This window comes from Oncorhynchus tshawytscha, linkage group LG17 (genome assembly GCF_018296145.1).
Source record: "Oncorhynchus tshawytscha isolate Ot180627B linkage group LG17, Otsh_v2.0, whole genome shotgun sequence".
NCBI lineage: Eukaryota > Metazoa > Chordata > Actinopteri > Salmoniformes > Salmonidae > Oncorhynchus > Oncorhynchus tshawytscha.
This window is the reverse complement of record NC_056445.1, coordinates 11142587-11161044: the sequence shown is the minus strand read 5'-3', so window position 1 is coordinate 11161044 and position 18458 is coordinate 11142587. Positions and strand designations below refer to the sequence as shown.

General features: G+C 43.8%; 1 protein-coding gene across 5 annotated transcripts in view; it reads left to right on the top strand.

The window, feature by feature from the left end:
* LOC112216856 (dedicator of cytokinesis protein 4-like) overlaps positions 1-18458 on the top strand; it is a 162294-nt gene that overhangs the window by 89417 nt on the left and 54419 nt on the right. For all 5 annotated transcript variants that reach the window (XM_042300166.1, XM_042300163.1, XM_042300164.1 and 2 more), the window contains exons 16-25: positions 14-120; positions 2187-2340; positions 3138-3235; positions 3461-3544; positions 4233-4333; positions 8189-8270; positions 8647-8817; positions 12371-12563; positions 12926-13062; positions 13743-13877. In XM_042300166.1, coding sequence (XP_042156100.1) covers positions 14-120; positions 2187-2340; positions 3138-3235; positions 3461-3544; positions 4233-4333; positions 8189-8270; positions 8647-8817; positions 12371-12563; positions 12926-13062; positions 13743-13877 — 1262 coding nt within the window. The remainder of the gene's footprint in view (positions 1-13; positions 121-2186; positions 2341-3137; positions 3236-3460; positions 3545-4232; positions 4334-8188; positions 8271-8646; positions 8818-12370; positions 12564-12925; positions 13063-13742; positions 13878-18458) is intronic.

Sequence of the window (18458 nt, the reverse complement as noted above, 5' to 3'; positions counted from 1 at the left end):
CGGTGTTCCACAGCCAAAGACAAAGGAGAGAAGAAGCTGTTTGGCTACTCCTTCGTTCATCTGATGCAGGAGGACGGACGGACACTGCCGGACGGCACCCACGAGCTCATCATTCACAAGGTACCGGAGTCCTACTGTGCGCACGCACACACGCAGTCATTTCTTACCCGTCCACCGTGGTAGTCGTCACTTAGGTAGGCACTCCACGTTAGTGGCGGATGAGTCAGTTCATGCCATTTAACGCATGTCTCTTTGAGACCTTGAGGGGGGAAAACGCTGTAATAATGCAGTCCCCGGTATTATTATTGATTGTGGCTGCATGGCTCCACAGTGAAGGCTTAGGTGGGTCAGATGCTTCAGCAATGAGCAGGCTAGCAGAATGACGAGTAATATCTGTGTATGTGATGTCCACTAACCGTGAGACATGGCTAGAGTGTGTGTGTGTGTGTGTGCTGGGTGGGTGGGTATTTTCTGTGAGCACTCACTCAAACATGCACAAATACACACACACACACACACACACACACACACACACACACACACACACACACACACATCACATGCTCACACGGCTATTTCCCATTGAGACTTTTTCAGCTTATACTCTGTCATAAACAGGCGCTTGCCATCCCAGCTGGTTTTTATTGCTACCCCAGTAAGCTCTCCACTTAACACATGCCCTGTCCAAAGCAAACAGCAGCTAAACCAACCCTCAGGCATTGCCAATTAAACATAGCTCTGCACTACGGGGCCTGTTTTGGGTGTAGCTCTGAGTAATTGCAGGTTGAGATAGACGGGGCTAGGGAGCATAAGCTGCAGAGACAGAGGTTACAGAGCACCCAATAGTTTGCTGCAGGCTAGCAAGGAACTGTTCTGCGAGACGGGCAGGGCTCGTTAGCACCTAAGGCAGGATAAGAGAGCATACACGGGTTGTGGATAGTCTGGACTATTCTGAGACGGAGAAAGACACACAGGCAGGGTTAAAGAGGTTTTGTCCTGAAAGAGAGACAATATAATCCAAGGTACTGTAGAGAGACCGACAGGTTATAGGTTGTCTAGACCCATCTTAGTTGGACAGTCCTACAGGGAGAGAACAGAGGAGTTGAGACAGTGGGAAGAACCGTTATGCAGCCACTCCCTCCCTGTGGTTCTGGGCTTGGCTCTCTGCAGGTTGACCCCGCTGCTCTTTCCTCGTCCAGCTCACCACCTCATTAAGAAGACTCCCACTGCTGACAGGTAATTTCCCCTAACGCAGGAGAAACCGAGAGATGTAAAAAACACCTTGGCCTGGCTTCAGATGCGTGAAGTGCTATAATTCATAACAAATACAGCTGCTTTTGGAGCCGTGTGCTTTGAAGTGCGTACATGCGTCTCCCCTTTTTTGGCTCTCTGATGTGCTATTACCTGAGACAGCCGGTTCTCCGTAGGATTTTAGGCGAGTTGAGGGGGGGTCTTCTTGTGTTGTTTTCCATTGGCGTAGAAAATCCACTTACCGTCAGCTGAAAGAAATTGACGTGGCCTAGTTCCTCATCGCCAAAATGGGGAAGAGGGATTCAGCACTAACCACGTGTAGGCGTCAGCGTGGGAGTAGCCTGCCTGAACTGTTAGACAGAACACACTTAAACACGAGCTTCAAAATACTCTCCCGTCTCTGCCGCTACATTAGAAAGCATGGCTAAAATCATTTAAAGTTGGAGAAATGGAAAATGCACAGTGCTCACTTTATAGTGTCCCCAGCCATTTGCAATGTTTTATTGAAAGAAATATACTGTAGTTTGAATGATGGTGATAATAATAATAATATATTAAATCCCACCATGAGCATTTTCCTGGGTGTATGGAAGCAGCATATTGTAGTGGAAGAAACTCCTTAATGTTTGAGAATGCAGTTAAGTAGGGGCAGCAGGGTAGCCTAGTGGTTAGAGCGTTGGACTAGGAACCGGAAGGTTGCAAGTTCAAACCTCCGAGCTGACAAGGTACAAATCTGTCGTTCTGCCCCTGAACAGGAAGTTAACCCACTCTTCCTAGGCCGTCATTGAAAATAAGAATTTGTTCTTAACTGATCTTGCCTAGTTAAGTAAATAAAAAATAAAAAAACTAACGAACCAAATACTGTAGTACATTAGCCTTTTTCTCCAGTCTCCTGTAGTGGCTCTAACCCACTACTGCATCTCTGCTCCTTTCAGTGTGAGGAGAATGCTAACCTCCAGGACTCGAGCTGCTACCTCAAGCTACCCTTCTCCAAAGCCAATCTGCCCGGCAACAACCAGGCTGTGAAAGGCACCAAGGAATGTTTTTGGATCACCTCCTTCCTCTGCTCCACTAAACTCACACAGAATGGTAAGAGTGGAAGTCAAAAGTACTAGAGCATGCATCTGCACGGTAGACCCTCCACCCGAACCAGTAGACCCAAACCTTTCCCACACCACTGTTGGCCTGCTCCAACTTTCTATGGATCTATTATCCAGCGACAGATCACTTACTAATGTAAAGTGTAATCGGGTCTGTTTCTGACTCGTCCGGAGTCGTTGTCTTGCCTTGAATATAACTGTAGAATTGTTGAATTCTCAAACGGTCTACCACTCCGTGTAAATATTCTGAAATGTGAGCTGCACAAAGTGAGTCGAGCCATTGTGCAAGGAATATGTCTAGTTTATTGTCTGGGGAAATACAGGTACTTCCTCACATCTAGACTGACAGCATGTTGCAGACGCCTTCAGAAGTGCAGGTGGAAAGTGAGTCCTTTATTCTTCAACCCGGATATTTTATTCATATCGTCTGGGGATTTTAACACTGGGAGAATTGCTTTATGTCTTTTTAAAGCTCGCTACATTATGAGATGGCGTCATTATTTAGATTTTTGTGGATTGTTTGAATGTAAATGTGTTGTCTTATTATATCTTTAAATAGAATAGAATTGCATTGTTTTTTTTCCCCAGAAGGAGCTTCAGTAATTCAGTTATAGCACTTAAACCATACGCCCTCATATTGCTTTGACAGAAATGTTCTAGATTTCCCAAATAGTGATGCAAAGTTGTTTCTCTGTCTGTGTCTAGGAACCAAGAGTCAACAGTCTCTCACTAACCGAGGTTGTCCATGATGTAACGGTCGTTGTTTCTCTTCATGTGTCTCTGTAGGTGACATGTTAGACCTGCTGAAGTGGAGAGCCCACCCAGAGAGGATCAATGACAGCCTGTTAAAGCTGAAAGAGATCGATGGCTCTGAGATAGTCAAGGTACCGCCCCTCCCCGGGGCCTCCCATCTTCACCCTGATTGGTTCAGGATCACGTCACTCAAACAATGTCCTGTTTAGATTGGCCTTTTTGTGATTTGCTTGAAAAAGTCTGCCCATCTTCAAAACAGATATGTGTTCTAGATGTGTTTTATAGATAGCATATGATTGTCACCACGTGATCTCATAGATATTCACTCATGTATGTCTATCGCTCTCCCTCACCAGTTTTTACAGGACACACTTGATACACTCTTTGGGATCTTGGACGAGAGTTCTCAGAGGTATGGGCTGAAGGTGTTTGACTGCCTGGTAAGTGGCTACTGCTTCTGGGGTCTTCTATTTCCCAGCATATTGTGTTCTCCCTCCCTGACAGCTAAATTGTTAGTTGATTCGACACACTGCTGGTTGAATGCTGGTTGGAGCCAGGATTGGGATGTCATGACTGCAGAACTAATTGTCTGTGTGCGTGCGCATGAGTCGGGAAGTAGACCAAGCCTCATTAGAGAAGAAGGCCTGTGTCCAATAGTGGCTTACTGTGGTCAGAGAGAAAAAGCGCAATGATGCATGGTGAACACAGACACACACACTGGAAGCTTGAGCCAATGGATGTGCTTAATATTGTAACGCTTCACAGCCTTCGCTGATCAATCCCAGCCATGCTGCATCACTCTAATATAGAGCTGAGGGATTGATCTGCTTGCAATTGACTTGGTCCACTCACTCACTCACTCATCTCTGCTCTTGTTCATCATGGGTGAAAGTGAGGCAATCAAAACTGCCTTTGTGACTGCATGATGAATCTGGACAACTAGGCCAGTTTGTGTCACATAGGAGGTTAGGTTGAATAAATATATATATATATATTTTTTTGGAATGTAACCTTTATTTAACTAGGCAAGTCAGTTTAAGAACAAATTCTTATTTACAATGGCGTTCGTTGTTGGCTAAATAAAGAGTGTTGCATTTTGTGACTGAGTTATTTCCCTTCCTCTTTCAGGTCCACATCATTAACCTGCTACAGGACAGCAAGTTCCATCATTTCAAGCCTGTCATGGATACCTACATCGAGAGTCATTTTGCTGGAGCCTTGTCTTACAGGTGTGTTTCTCTCTTTCTCCTCCTAGGGTGTATTATGGTTGTTTTACGGTTGTCCTATGGTAAGACCTACGGTATACTACCTGGTGATAATGGTGGGGGCGGCAAAAGGTGATTCAGTGGTGTGAACGAGTCACCTGCGGCGCCACCTATTTTGAAAACTATAATTAGGATCACGTGTCCTCAATGTCTCACGTTGATTTGGGCCTGCAAGCACACACTTCCTGCCACATACGCTCACTGTTCCTCAGACGCTGTGCTGTCGCCTCAAACTCACATTGTGATACACTGACACTGTTCTGCCCACACTGCCTGCTAAGCACTCACGCTGCTCATTTCTCACTAACACCCCTCTCCTGTCAGGCTCACAGCTAAAGCGCTCACCTCTCCCTCACCTAAAATAAACTCAATAAACTCACCCTCATATATAGAGAGAGTGTGTTGCCTGCCTCTAGACTCATCGTCTACGGTGGTTTAGTTGAGTTGTTCAGTGACTTCAGTAGGATATAACACTGTATGTACACTATACACTACCGTTCAAAAGTTTTGGGTCACTTAGAAATGTCCTTGTTTTCCATGAAAACATACATGAAATGAGTTACAAAATGAATAGGAAATATGGTCAAGACGTTGACAAGGTTATAAATAACGATTTTTAATTGAAATAATAATTGTGTCCTTCAAGCATTGCTTTTGTCAAAGAATCCTCCATTTGCAGCAATTACAGCCTTGCAGCCTTTGGCATTCTAGTTGTCAATTTGTTGAGGTGATCTGAAGAGATTTCACCCCATGCTTCCTGAAGCACCTCCCACAAGTTGGATTGGCTTGATGGGCACTTCTTACGTACCATACGGTCAAGCTGCTCCCACAACAGCTCAATAGGGTTGAGATCCGGTGACTGTGCTGGCCAGTCCATCATAGACAGAATACCAGCTGACTGCTTCATCCCTAAATAATTATTGCATAGTTTGGAGCTGTGCTTTGCGTCATTGTCCTGTTGTAGGAGGAAACTGGCTCCAATTAAGTGCTGTCCAGAGGGTATGGCATGGTGTTGCAAAATGGAGTGATAACCTTCAATAACCCTTTTACTCTGTACAAATCTCCCACTTAACCACCACCAAAGCACCCCCAGACCATCACATTGCCTCCACCATGCTTGACAGATGACATCAAGCACTCCTCCAGCATCTTTTCATTTTTTCTGCATCACACGACTGTTCTTCTTTGTGATCCGAACACCTCAAACTTAGATTTGTCTGTCCATAACACCTTTTTCCAATCTTCCTCTGTCCCGTGTCTTTGTTCTTTTGTCCATCTTAATGTTTTCTTTTTATTGGCCAGTCTGAGATATGGCTTTTTCTTTGCAACTCTGCCTAGAAGGCCAGCATCCCAGTGTCGCTCTTCACTGTTGATGTTGAGACTCGGTTTTTGCGGGTACTATTTAATGAAGCTGAGGACTTGTGAGGCGTCTGTTTCTCAAACTAGACACTCTAATGTACTTGTCCTCTTGCTCAGTTGTGTACTGGGGCCTCCCACTCCTCTTTCTATTCTGGTTAGGGCCAGTTTGCGCTGTTCTGAGACTGGAGTAGTACACCACGTTGTGCGAGATCTTCAGTTTCTTGGCAATTTCGCGCATGGAATAGCCTTAATTTCTCAGAACAAGAATAGACTGACGAGTTTCAGAAGAAAGGTCTTTGTTTCTGGCCATTTTGAGCCTATAATCGAACCCACAAATGCTGATGCCCCAGATACTCAACTAGTCTAAATAAGGTCAGTTTTATTGCTTCTTTAATCAGTACAACAGTTTTCAGCTGTGCTAACATAATTGCAAAAGGGTTTCCTAATGATCAATTAGTATTTTACAGTGATAAACTTGGATTAGCTAACACAACGTGCCAATGGAACACAGGATTGCTGATAATGGGCCTCTGTACGCCTATGTAGATATTCCACAAAAAATCTGCCGTTTTATAGCTACAATAGTCATTTACAAAATTAACCATGTCTACACTGTATTGCTGATCAATTTGATGTTATTTTAATTGACAAAAATTGTGAACGGTAGTGTATATGCAAAGGTATGTGGACACCCCTTCAAATTAGTGTATATGGCTGTTTGAGCCACACCCGTTGCTGACAGGTGTATAAAATCGAGCACACAGCCATGCAATCTCCATAGACAAACATTGGCAGTAGAATGGCCTTACCGAGGAACTCAGTGACTTTCAATGTGGCACCGTCATAGGATGCCACCTTTCCAACAGGTCAGTTCGTCAAATTTCTGCCCTGCTATAGCTGCCCGGTGAAATGTAAGTGCTGTTATTGTGAAGTGGAAACGTTTAGGAGCAACAATGGCTCAGCTGTGAAGTGGTAGGCCACACAAGCTCACAGAATGTAAGTGCTTAAGCCCGTAGCGCGTAAAAAATCGTCTGTCCTCAGTTGCAACTGTTCGTTGGGAGCTTCATGAAATGGGTTTCCATGGACAAGCAGCCGCACACAAGCCTAAGATCACCATCCACAATGCCAAGCGTCGGCTGGTGTGGTGTAAAGCTCTCTGCCATTGGACTCTGGAGCAGTGGAAACGTGTTCTCTGAAGTGATGAATCACACTTCACTATCTCGCAGTCTGACAGACGAATCTAGGTTTGGCGGATGCCAGGAGAACGCCAACTGTCCGACTGCATTGTGCCAACTGTAAAGTTTGGTGGATGAGGAATAATGGTCTGGAGCTGTTTTACATGGTTTGGGCTAGGCCCCTTAGTTCTAGTGAAGGGAAATCTTAATGCTACAACACACAATGACATTCTAGACAATTCTGCGCTTCCAACTTTGTGGCAACAGGTTGGTGAAGGCCCTTTCCTGTTTCAGCATGACAATGCCCACGTGCACAAAACGAGGTCCATGTAGATATCGTTGTAGAAAACTTGACTGGCCTACATAGAGCCTTGACCTCAACCCCATCGAACACCTTTGGGATGAATTGGAACGCTGACTGCGAGCCAGGTCTAATCGCCCAACATCAATGCCCGACCTCACTAATGCTCTTGTGGCTGAATGGAAGCAAGCCTTCGCAGCAATGTTCTGACATCTAGTGGAAAGCCTTCCCAGAAGAGTGGAGGCTGTTTGCGCGGCAAAAGGGGGGACCAACTCCATATTAATGCTCATGATTTTGGAATGAGCGGGTGTCCACATACTTATGACCATGTAGTGTACCAATTCAGTACTAGAAATAACATTGTGCACTTTATTAGCTGGTTATGTCTAACAAAATGGTGGCTGTCTCTTCAGTACGCTATGTACCCAAGGGAAAACCAATCAACGTGCGATCACGTTCCCAATCACAGCAAAGCAGGCGAAACATCTCCCACACAGATGTTCATTCTGTGCAAATGACTGTGCTCTCTCCACCATTTTCCCTTGTACTCCTACTGTCTCTTATGATGTTGTTCAATTATCTGTAAGTGTGTGCTCTCAAACCTGGCCGCTAGTGTTAATACACTACACAGTGTGAATCTGCAATATTGTTATCGCACCATTGCACTGCCACACACAGACGTTTTCTAAACCAACCCTTGTGTTCTGTTTCTTTTGTTGCATGAACAGAACACAATCGAAGGTTGTTCAGCCCTAGACGGTGTTTATGAACACCATCGCCATACATTTTTAACAATGTGGGTGTATCATACGCAGAGATTTTACATGCACTGTCAAGCGTTTACTCATGCTACACCAAGGCGTCCTTTGTGTGTTGCGCCTCTGCGATATGTCGGTGGGTTCTTGGGGTTGTTGGTGGAAATGCATTGTGATCGCAGGGAAAGGTCGAGGTCAGTAGTTGATGCTAGACATGTGTCTTTCGCAGGGACCTGATCAAAGTACTGAAGTGGTACGTGGATCGCATCATAGACGCTGAGCACCAGGATCACATTCAGCAGGTCCTCAATGTGAGTGTGTGCTCCTGAACGCACGCACGCACGCACACACACACACACACACACACACACACACACACACACACATCCTCTTCAGCATGTGTTGAGGATATCTCCATATCATTCATTAGTCTCTTTTCGCCACCTCTCTCTCATATTGTTGCTGCATGCAGTTTCAAAAAGTGGAAATGCTACACCTTGGGTGTTCAACATTTCCATTACAAGTTACTTTTAATGGCCTAGTAGCACACTTAATTGCAGGGACCCACATCAACGACACTAATATGTTTTCCTATTATGTTTTAAGACCAGTGTTGTCTAGCATTATGGTGGATGAGTGATGTTATCAGTGAGTAACTGTGTGTTACTTTATGCCCCCCCCCCCCAGGCCACTGAGTACATCTTTAAGTACATCATCCAGTCCCGGCGTCTCTTCGCCCTCGCCACCGGGGGTCAGAGCGAGGAGGAGTTCCGTTGCTGCGTCCACGAGCTGTTCATGTCCATCCGCTTCTTCCTGTCCCAGGAGAACAAGATCACCAGCCCCATCACGCAGACACAGGTGTGTCGGTGTATGTGTTTTTCTGACTCTGTGTGTGTGTGACACGCACGTGACATTGACACAGTGGCTTGACGCAGTGCAGACATGAAACATGCCCCACATGATTGATAGAGAGCACAGAGGTTATCAACATTGCATCCTGGTCTGTCTTGCTTTATATGCCATGGGCAATAACAGCAGGAGGCAGGCTTCTCTGTGCATGTGCGTGTGCGTGCGTGTTATGTTTCAAGCAATAAGCAATCCCACTTAATTCAGTTTGATTTGTAAGAAAATGTTTTTAATTGAATTTCACGCAGATTATAAACCCTGGAGATACTTTGTAATTCATATTTCATACTTTGTCTTGGGGGGCTGCACAGCACAAAACCAGGCTGAACTGCTCTCCAGGAAGACTAAAACAAAGCTGCTAAACACACCCACAAATAATCTGAATTACACACAGTGTAGCGTGTGTGTCTGTGTGTCTCTGTCTTCAGCTGATGTCTTTGTTTGTACAGACACACACGGTAGTATGAGGGTGTGGGTGTGTGCTTATGTGCTTATTATACACCAGAGACCCGCTTGTCCTCCTTCCCCCAAATCCTCGAGATCCTAATCTACAGTAATACATTATGTGTGTGTGTCCCTGCTCTCTCTAGTAATCGTCTCTCTCCAGTGGCTCTCTGCTGGCCTCCAGCCTGTCTCTCCCTTGGGCCCTCCACAGATAATGTGTGGGTCTAATTCAAGGTTGCACACTAAGATATAAGCCACTGGTGTGTGTGTGTGTGTGTGTGTGTGTGTGTGTGTGTGTGTGTGTGTGTGTGTTGTGTGTGTTTACTGCACACTTAGCTGTGTAAACTCCCACAGAAGCCCACCCTAATGAACCCAACTGATAATGACCTGGCCCGTCAGTCTGTCTGTTCACCCTGTTGCGTGAGTGACCATTCACTCTGGCTCTCACTCTCTGCTGGAGATCCTTACCACACACTGCACTGTTATTTTCACCTTGTGTGGGTTGTTATTACGCCCTGGTGTCATCATGCTGCTCCACCTGTCCTCCCTTCCAGTACTGCCATGAAATCATTTTAACTAGACACAGAACAGTAACAGTAACCATGCACAGTAACAGTGTGCACCTCTTAGCACAATCTAGTTAAACAAATGGCTGATTGCTGATCTATTGTAATCTTGATCTACAACCGAACAGAACAACGGCTATAGGAGAATTCAGGTCAAGCCACTCCTAATCCATGTTAATATTTTTAATGACTGGTATACGCCCACACCATTCCAACATAGAATAGCTGCTTTTTTAAACATACTTAACTACCATTTTCTAGAAGGAAAACTATTTTACTCATATTGTAATTAATTGTAGGTCATATTTCATAGCAACCTGGAAACACTGGACAGTTATAAAGGTAGACTTTGGGCAAAAACGCCAAAAGAATGGCTTTAAACTGTGTAACTGCTCAATGCACCATTATACCAGGTCATTTTTCATTCTTAAAAACAAATTATGAGTAACATATTTGGACACAGAAGTGCCATTTCTTATTGAGCTCTACAGCTTCCGTTACAAAAAGAAAACCTGTGAAATGACGTCAACACATGCTGGAGGAGTTACTGGCTAGCTAAAGTGTCTAGCTTAGCTAACAAACTAGCTATGTCGAGTGCAGCGCTCACGACCAGAACGACACGACCAGAACAACACCACCAAAGGCACACCGTGTTTCTGTTTGAAAAATGAGAAAGAGGAGGAGTTGGACTGTTTTTCGTGCCCAACATCGACCGTTAAAGCTCATTTCCAGCATTTCTACACATTTTGCCATGGCTTTATGACACGTTCATATGCCATCTGGTGGGTTATAACACAACACAATGTGGATTAAGTCCAGGGGTAGGAATGCTTTCTGAAGGCACTGTAGGTTAGAGATGAGGGATATCAAGTAGTGTAGTGAGATTGTGTTTCTGTACAGGAATAGAATAGACGTTCTGCTGTGTGTGTTGGGGGTCCTAGACTGTATCGGTTGAAGCATTGGTTATGATTGGTTTGATTTCTCATGGGCCACATTTACTGAATATACAGTAGCCTATTTGTTAGTGTAACTGTTGATCACTTTAGGTATAAGCCTCCTCTAGATAAGTGTGTCCTACAGCTAAACGGTATATGGTTTGAGTGTTCTAATGTTCTAATAAGGCACATACTGACTATAAAGAAGCCTATGTGTTAACCGTGAGTCACTTTCAGGAGAAACCTGTACTACATACTGCTAGATAGCTACGGTGCCTTGCAAAAGTATTCATCCTCCTTGGCGTTTTTCCTATTTTGTTGCATTACAACCTGTAATTTAAATGGATTTTTATTTGGATTTCATGTAATGGACATACACAAAATAGTCCAAATTGGTGAAGTGATATTAATGTATTTATTTTACGGAAAATTATTCACCCCCTTTGCTATGAAGCCCCTAACTAAGATCTGTTGCAACCAATCACCTTCAGAAGTCACAAAATGAATTAGATTGCACACAGGTGGACTTTATTTAAGTGTCACATGATCTCAGTATGTATACACCTGTTCTGAAAGGCCCCAGAGTCTGCAACACCACTAAGCAATGGGCACCACCAAGCAAGCAACACCATGAAGATCAAGGAGCTCTCCAAACAGGTCAGGGACATCCCACAGAGCACCATAACCCTGAAGGAGCTGCAAAGCTCCACAGCGGAGATTTGAGTATCTGTCCATAGGACCACTTTAAGCCGAACACTCCACAGAGCTGGGCTTTACGGAAGAGTGGCCAGAAAAAAATCCATTGCTGTTTGCCAAAAGGCATGTGGAAAACTCCCAAAACATATGGAAGAAGGTACTCTGGTTAGATGAGACTAAATTGAGCTTTTTGGCCATCAAGAAAAATGCTATGGTGCAAATCCAACACATCTCATCACCCTGAGAACACCATGGAAGCATGGTGGTGGCAGCATCATGCTGTGGGGATGTTTTTCATTGTCAGTGAAACTGGTCAGAATTGAAGGAATGATGGTTGGCGCTAAATACAGGGAAATTCTTGCAGGAAACCTGTTTCAGTCTTCCAGAGATTTGAGACTGGGACAGAGGTTATCCCCCGTCCAGCAGGACAATGACCCTAAGCATACTGCTAAAGCAACACTTGAGTGGTTTAAGGGGAAACATTTAAATGTCTTGGAATGGCCTAGTCAAAGCCCACACCTCAACCCAATTGAGAATCTGTGGTATGACTTAAAGACACCAGTGGAGCCCATCGAACTTGAAGGATCTGGAGCAGCTCTGCCTTGAAGAATGGGCAAAAATCCCAGTGGTTAGATGTGCCAAGCTTATAGAGACATATCCCAAGAGACTTGCAGCTGTAATTGGTGCAAAATGTGTTATGTACGCTCAAGTTTTCAGTTTTTTTGTGTCTTATTTCTTGTTTGTTTCACAATAAAAAATATTGTGCATCTTCAAAGTGGTAGGCATCTATTTATTTCCAAAAATGTCAAAGGGGGGTGATACTGTATATTTATACACTGTCTGTTTATGTCTGTGTATTCCAAGGCGGTGTTCCTGAGGACGTTCCCTGCGGTGTACGGGGAGCTGCTGAAGATCTTCACTGTGAGGGAGGTGGCAGGCTTCGTCAGGGAGACGCTGGGCAGCCTGCCTGCCACCGCTCGCGCTGAGTGCCCCCTGGAAGCCGTCAAGCTACATTGCATCGCCAAGACCGTGGAGAGCCAGCTGTACACCAACACAGGTAGGAACGCACGCACGCACACACAATATTTAATTTACACAACACTCAGAAGCAAACATTTGGGGGCTATGTACGTACACACACAACCACACATATCGCACACACATGATTATGCACAATTGCTAGTAATTACATACCTACACAGGCGCACTTGCCAGTTAATTGTAGTTAATGATAATTATATACTCACACAAATAGCTGTGGTAACATTTTATTAGCTGCTTGCTCAGAGGCAAGGCTAGGGGTTAAAATCACATCCAAGAGAGGGATAAAAATAGAAAAACAGGTGTTTGAGCAGAACATACATGCTAGTATTTTTTTGTGTGTGTGTGTGTTTTCATGTTCAAGTGTGTGTATTCCAGAGTCGAGGTGTATCCTGCTCCCGGTGGTGTTGCGTCTGTTGCAGGCCCACATGCAGGAGCAGAGAGACCTGGTGATGTGTGCCCGTATCCTCACCAGCATGCTCTCTCTCGTCAGGAAGTACGACTCTACCGCCACCGTGAGTACAGCCACAGCAGAGCACCATGGGTAGTGTAGTATTTTAGGCTGCCACCTCGCGGTTAATCATGGACAGACTACAAATTGTGCAAGATTTGAGGTTCTGGGTTAATCGAGATTACCTAGCTCACTGTTAATGGCTCAAAAACTGTATTGTTCCCTTGGATATTTGATAACAACAATGTGTATTGTGATCTGAACACAGCTTTGTTTGTTTGCGTGGCGTATTAAAACAAACTTGCAAAACCTGCCAGACTGATAATAGAGTCCAGTAAATCAAGTAACAAAGTAAACAGATAGTTAGGTGCCAGAACAAATAAACAATCCAATCCAGATCCATCAATAAAACGTGAAAGTGTGGATGTGGCAGTTTGTCCCTGTGTTAAGTCTCGTCCTGACCTTGACATGGTGCTGGCCTGTTTGGCTGAGAAGCAGCTAGTCACATGCACACGCACGCACACATACACACAGACTGCTGTGAACATGGCTGAGATGAAGTGACAGCAGGAGCAGCCAGTCTGACACACAAACACACACACTAATGTGTGTCCAATTTGTTTAAGTATTGGCTAGTGGTCTATCTTTTTGTGTTCCGTATGTATTCATACTGTCTGTATAGGTGGTAATGATCATGATTATGTACCTGTGTGAAACTTAATGTGAACTTGTGTGTGTCCCTAGGAGCCGGTGGTTTCGGAAGAGGTGGATCTGATAGTGGACAGTCTGCTGGTTGTCCTGATGAGGACCATCCTTGAGATCACGAACAGACCACAAGCAGCCGGGACCAATATGAGACTGCAGTTCCAGGACATCACGGTCTGTGTGTGTGTGTGTGTGACTGCTAGTCATTTGAAATATAGCGTGAGGTTTTAAGGTCAATGATTGAAACTGCATTTGTGGTCAAAGAGAGCTGTACTTCTGTCCTGCTCTTAACCACAGCCGAGTTCAGAGAGAACCATTCTCTTACATTTCCATTTGACATTTTTCCAAATGTCAAACCACCTAAAAAAGTAGAAAATAACCACTTTATTTCTCTCCCAGCCTGTTCTGACTGTAGTATTTACAGGTCTTCCATCGAGGTACATGGTCTTCCATCTCTCTCATTGTTATATAGTATACGTGGCCAGTGTCCCAGATGTTAAAAGCTGTTTCTCTCTCTCTGTCTCTGTCTCTCTCTCTCTCTCAATTCAATTCATTTCAATTCAAGGGGCTTTATTGGCATGGGAAACATGTGTTAACATTGCCAAAGCAAGTGAGGTAGATAATATATAAAGTGAAATAAACAATAAATATTAACAGTAAACATTACACATACAGAACTTTCAAAAGTCATATTTATTTATATATATATATATATATATATATATATATATATATATATATATATATATATATATATATATATACAGTGTTGTAACAATGTACAAATGGTTAAAGTACACAAGGGAAAATAAATAAGCATAAATATGGGTTGTATTTACAATGGTGTTTGTTCTTCACTGGTTGCCCTTTTCTTGTGGCCACAGGTCACAAATCTTGCTGCTGTGATGGCACACTGTGGAATTTCACCCAGTAGATATGGGAGTTTTTCAAAATTGGATTTGTTTTCGAATTCTTTGTGGATCTGTGTAATCTGAGGGAAATATGTGTCTCTAATATGGTCATACATAGGGCAGGAGGTTAGGAAGTGCAGCACAGTTTCCACCTCATTTTGTGGGCAGTGAGCACATAGCTTGTCTTTTGAGAGCCATGTCTGCCTACGGCGGCCTTTCTCAATAGCAAGGCTATGCTCACTAAGTCTGTACATAGTCAAAGCTTTCCTTAAGTTTGGGTCAATCACAGTGGCCAGGTATTCTGCCACTGTGTACTCTCTGTTTAAGGCCAAATAGCATTCTAGTTTGCTCTGTTTTTTTGTTAATTCTTTCTAATGTGTCAAGTAATTATCTTTTTGTTTTCTCATGATTTGGTTGGGTCTAATTGTGCTGTTGTCCTGGGGCTCTGTGGGGTGTGTTTGTTGTGTCTGTCTGTCTGTCTGTCTGTCTGTCTGTCTGTCTGTCTGTCTGTCTGTCTGTCTGTCTGTCTGTCTGTCTGTCTGTCTGATTCGCTTTATTGGCATGATGTAACATTGTACATATTGCCAAAGCTTATTTTGGATATTTACAATATAAAGAATAAATAGAAATGAGAATCAAATTGTCAACAGGACAACAGTAACAACAATAACCAAGTGTCAAAATAACCATACATATAACAATAAGTATACAGTAGAGGACATGTGTAGGTTGATTGGTCTGTCAGACACTGTCCCTCATCTTATGGCAGGCAGCAATGTAGTGCGCTGCCAACCCACAGCTCTCTGCGTCCTCCCCCAACAGGACAGGTAGCCTATCCTCATCAGAGAGGTCTTTGAAACCTTGAATAAGGGTTTCAAATTTGGGAAAATGACACTCTCTCTAATTGTTTTATATTTTTGACATTTTGTCAGGAAATGCAGCTCCGTCTCAGGTTCTGCTGTTGTGCAGTGGTTGCACAGCCTTTCCTCTACAGGGAGCCAGGGCCCGACGTCCACAGGTGGGTGTTGTGCTTACAGCCCAACACCGTGCATGACGTTTGGCATTTGCCAGAGAACACCAAGATTGGCAAATTCGCCACTGGCGCCCTGTGCTCTTCACAGATGAATGCAGGTTCACACTAAGCACATGTGACAGACGTGACAGAGTCTGGAGACGCCGTGGAGAACATTCTACTGCCTGCAACATCCTCCAGCATGACCGGTTTGCCGGTGGGTCAGTCATGGTGTGGGTTGGCATTTCTTTGGGGGGCTGCACAGCCCTCCATGTGCTCGCCAGAGGTTGATTGCCATTAGGTACCGAGATGAGATCCTCAGACCCCTTATGAGACCATATGCTGGTGCGGTTGGCCCTGGGTTCCTCCTAATGCAAGACAATGCTAGACCTCATGTGGCTGGAGTGTGTCAGCAGTTCCTGCAAGAGGAAGGCATTGATGCTATGGACTGGCCCGCCCGTTCCCCAGATCTGAATCCAATTGAGCACATCTGGGACATCATGTCTCGCGCCATCCACCAACAGACTGTCCAGGAGTTGGCGGATGCTTTAGTCCAGGTCTGGGAGGAGATCCCTCAGGAGAACATCCGCCTCCTCATCAGGAGCATGCCCAGGCGTTGTAGGGAAGTCATACAGGCACGTGGAGGCCACACACAATACTGAGCCTCATTTTGACTTGTTTTAAGGACATTTCATCGAAGTTGGATCAGCCTATAGTGTGGTTTTCCACTTTAATCTTTAGTGTGACTCTAAAACCAGACCTCCATGGGTTGATAAATTTGATTTCCATTGATCATTTTTGTGTGATTTTGTTGTCAGCACATTCAACTATGTAAAGAAAAAAGTATTTATTAAGAATATTTCATTCATTCAGATCTAGGATGTGTTATTTTAGTGTTCCCTTTATTTTTTTGAGCAGTGTATTCTGTACCAATTGAGAATTTTGGTCTAATTCCCTGAGATCTGGATCTTCTCTGGAAAATCATTATTTTAGTCTTTTTGGGGTTTACTGCCAGGGCCCCAGGTCTGGCAGTACTGCTCTAGCAGGTCCAGGCTCTGCTGTAGGCCATGTGCTGTGGGGGAGAGCAGGTATAGGTCATCTGCGAAGAGTAGGCATTTAACTTCTGAATTGTGGAGACTAACACCAGGAGCTGAGTATTTTTCTACAATAGTGGCCAATTCGTGAATGTAAATATTGAAGATTGCAGGGCTCAGATTGCAACCCTGGCGAAGGCCCCGCCCCTGATTAAAGAATTCTGTTATTTTCTTACCAATTTTAATGCTGCACGTATTGCCAGTATACATTGATTTAATTGTGTCATATGTTTTACCCCCTACACCACTTTCAATAACTTTGTAGAACAGTCCTGTATATCAAATGGAATCAAATGCTTTTTGGAAGTCGATAAAGCAAGCATATATTTTGGTGGACATGTTTATCTATCAGGGTGTGTAGGGTGTAAATATGATCAGTTGTGCGATGTTTTGATATGAATCCAATTTGGATTTTACTCAAGAAATTGTGCTTACTAAGAAGATTAGAACTCTTACATTTATAATATTACAGAAAACCATCCCCAGGTTACTGTTCACACAAATGCCTCTGTAATTGTTAGGGTCAAATTTGTCTCCGTTCTTAAAGATTGGGGTTATGAGTCCTTGATTCCAGATGTCAGGCAAATAACCTACACTCAGGATCAAATTAAACAGTTTTAATATAGCCAATTGAAATTTTGCACTAGTAAGTTTGAGCATATAATTTAGGATGCCATCAGGTCCGCATGCCTTTTTAAATTTGAGAGCTTGAAGTTTGTTATAGAGCTCCTGGTCAGTAATTGGGGAGTCCAGTGGATTTTGACTGTCCTTTATAGCATTTTCTAATCCATTCAACTTCTCATGAATTTGGCGTTCTGCGTTTGTGTCAATTTGAGTGGTGTTGTAGAGCGTTTTAAAATGGGTTGTCCATATGTCACCATTTTGTATCGCTAATTCCTCTTGTTTAGATTCGAGTTTTTTTCCAATTTTGCCAGAAGTTGTATGTGTTTATGGACTCCTCAATTAGTGTCAGCTGCTTGCTGTTGTACTGTGATTGTTTGGTTCTGAGTGTACGTTTATAGAGTTTTAAAGTCTCACAGTAATGAAGGTGTAATTCACCATTATTTGGGTCTCTGTGCTTTTGGTTGGAGGTGTTCTAAGTTTATTCCTTATCATTTTACAATCTGCATCAAACCAGTTGTCATCTGTGGTCTTTTTTGTTTAGTTTTTTGTCCATTTCCATTGTGCTTCTTTTGCCGTTTGCCTGACTATATAGTTGATGTTTTTTAATGCTAGATTGATGCCTTCTTTACTGTGAGTGAATGTGGAATCCAGAAAGTTATCTAAGAGTGTTTGGATATTTTGGTTACAGGTTGCTTTCTGGTATTCTTCTGTGCTGTTTTGGGCCCATCTGAATGAATTTCTGATGTTGTACAGCTTACTGGGCTGTGAATGTCTGGTTATTTCCATGTCTGTTCTATTGAGGAACAACGTAATTTGGCTGTGATCAGACAGAGGTGTTAGTGGCTTGACAGTGAATGAGCTGAGAGAGAAAGGGTCGATGTCTGTGATCATATAGTCTACTGTACTGTGGCCAAGAGGTGAGCAGTAGGTGAATCTCCCCAAAGAGTCCCCCACGTAACCTACCGTTGACAAAGTACAGACCCAGGCTTCTACAGAGCTGCAACAGATCCCTTCTGTTTTTGTTGACGGTGCTGTCACTGTTGTTTCTATGGGGGAGATGAAGACAGAGACACTATGGCCTGTAATAAAGCTGTCCCCTCGTGTGCTCGTTAGA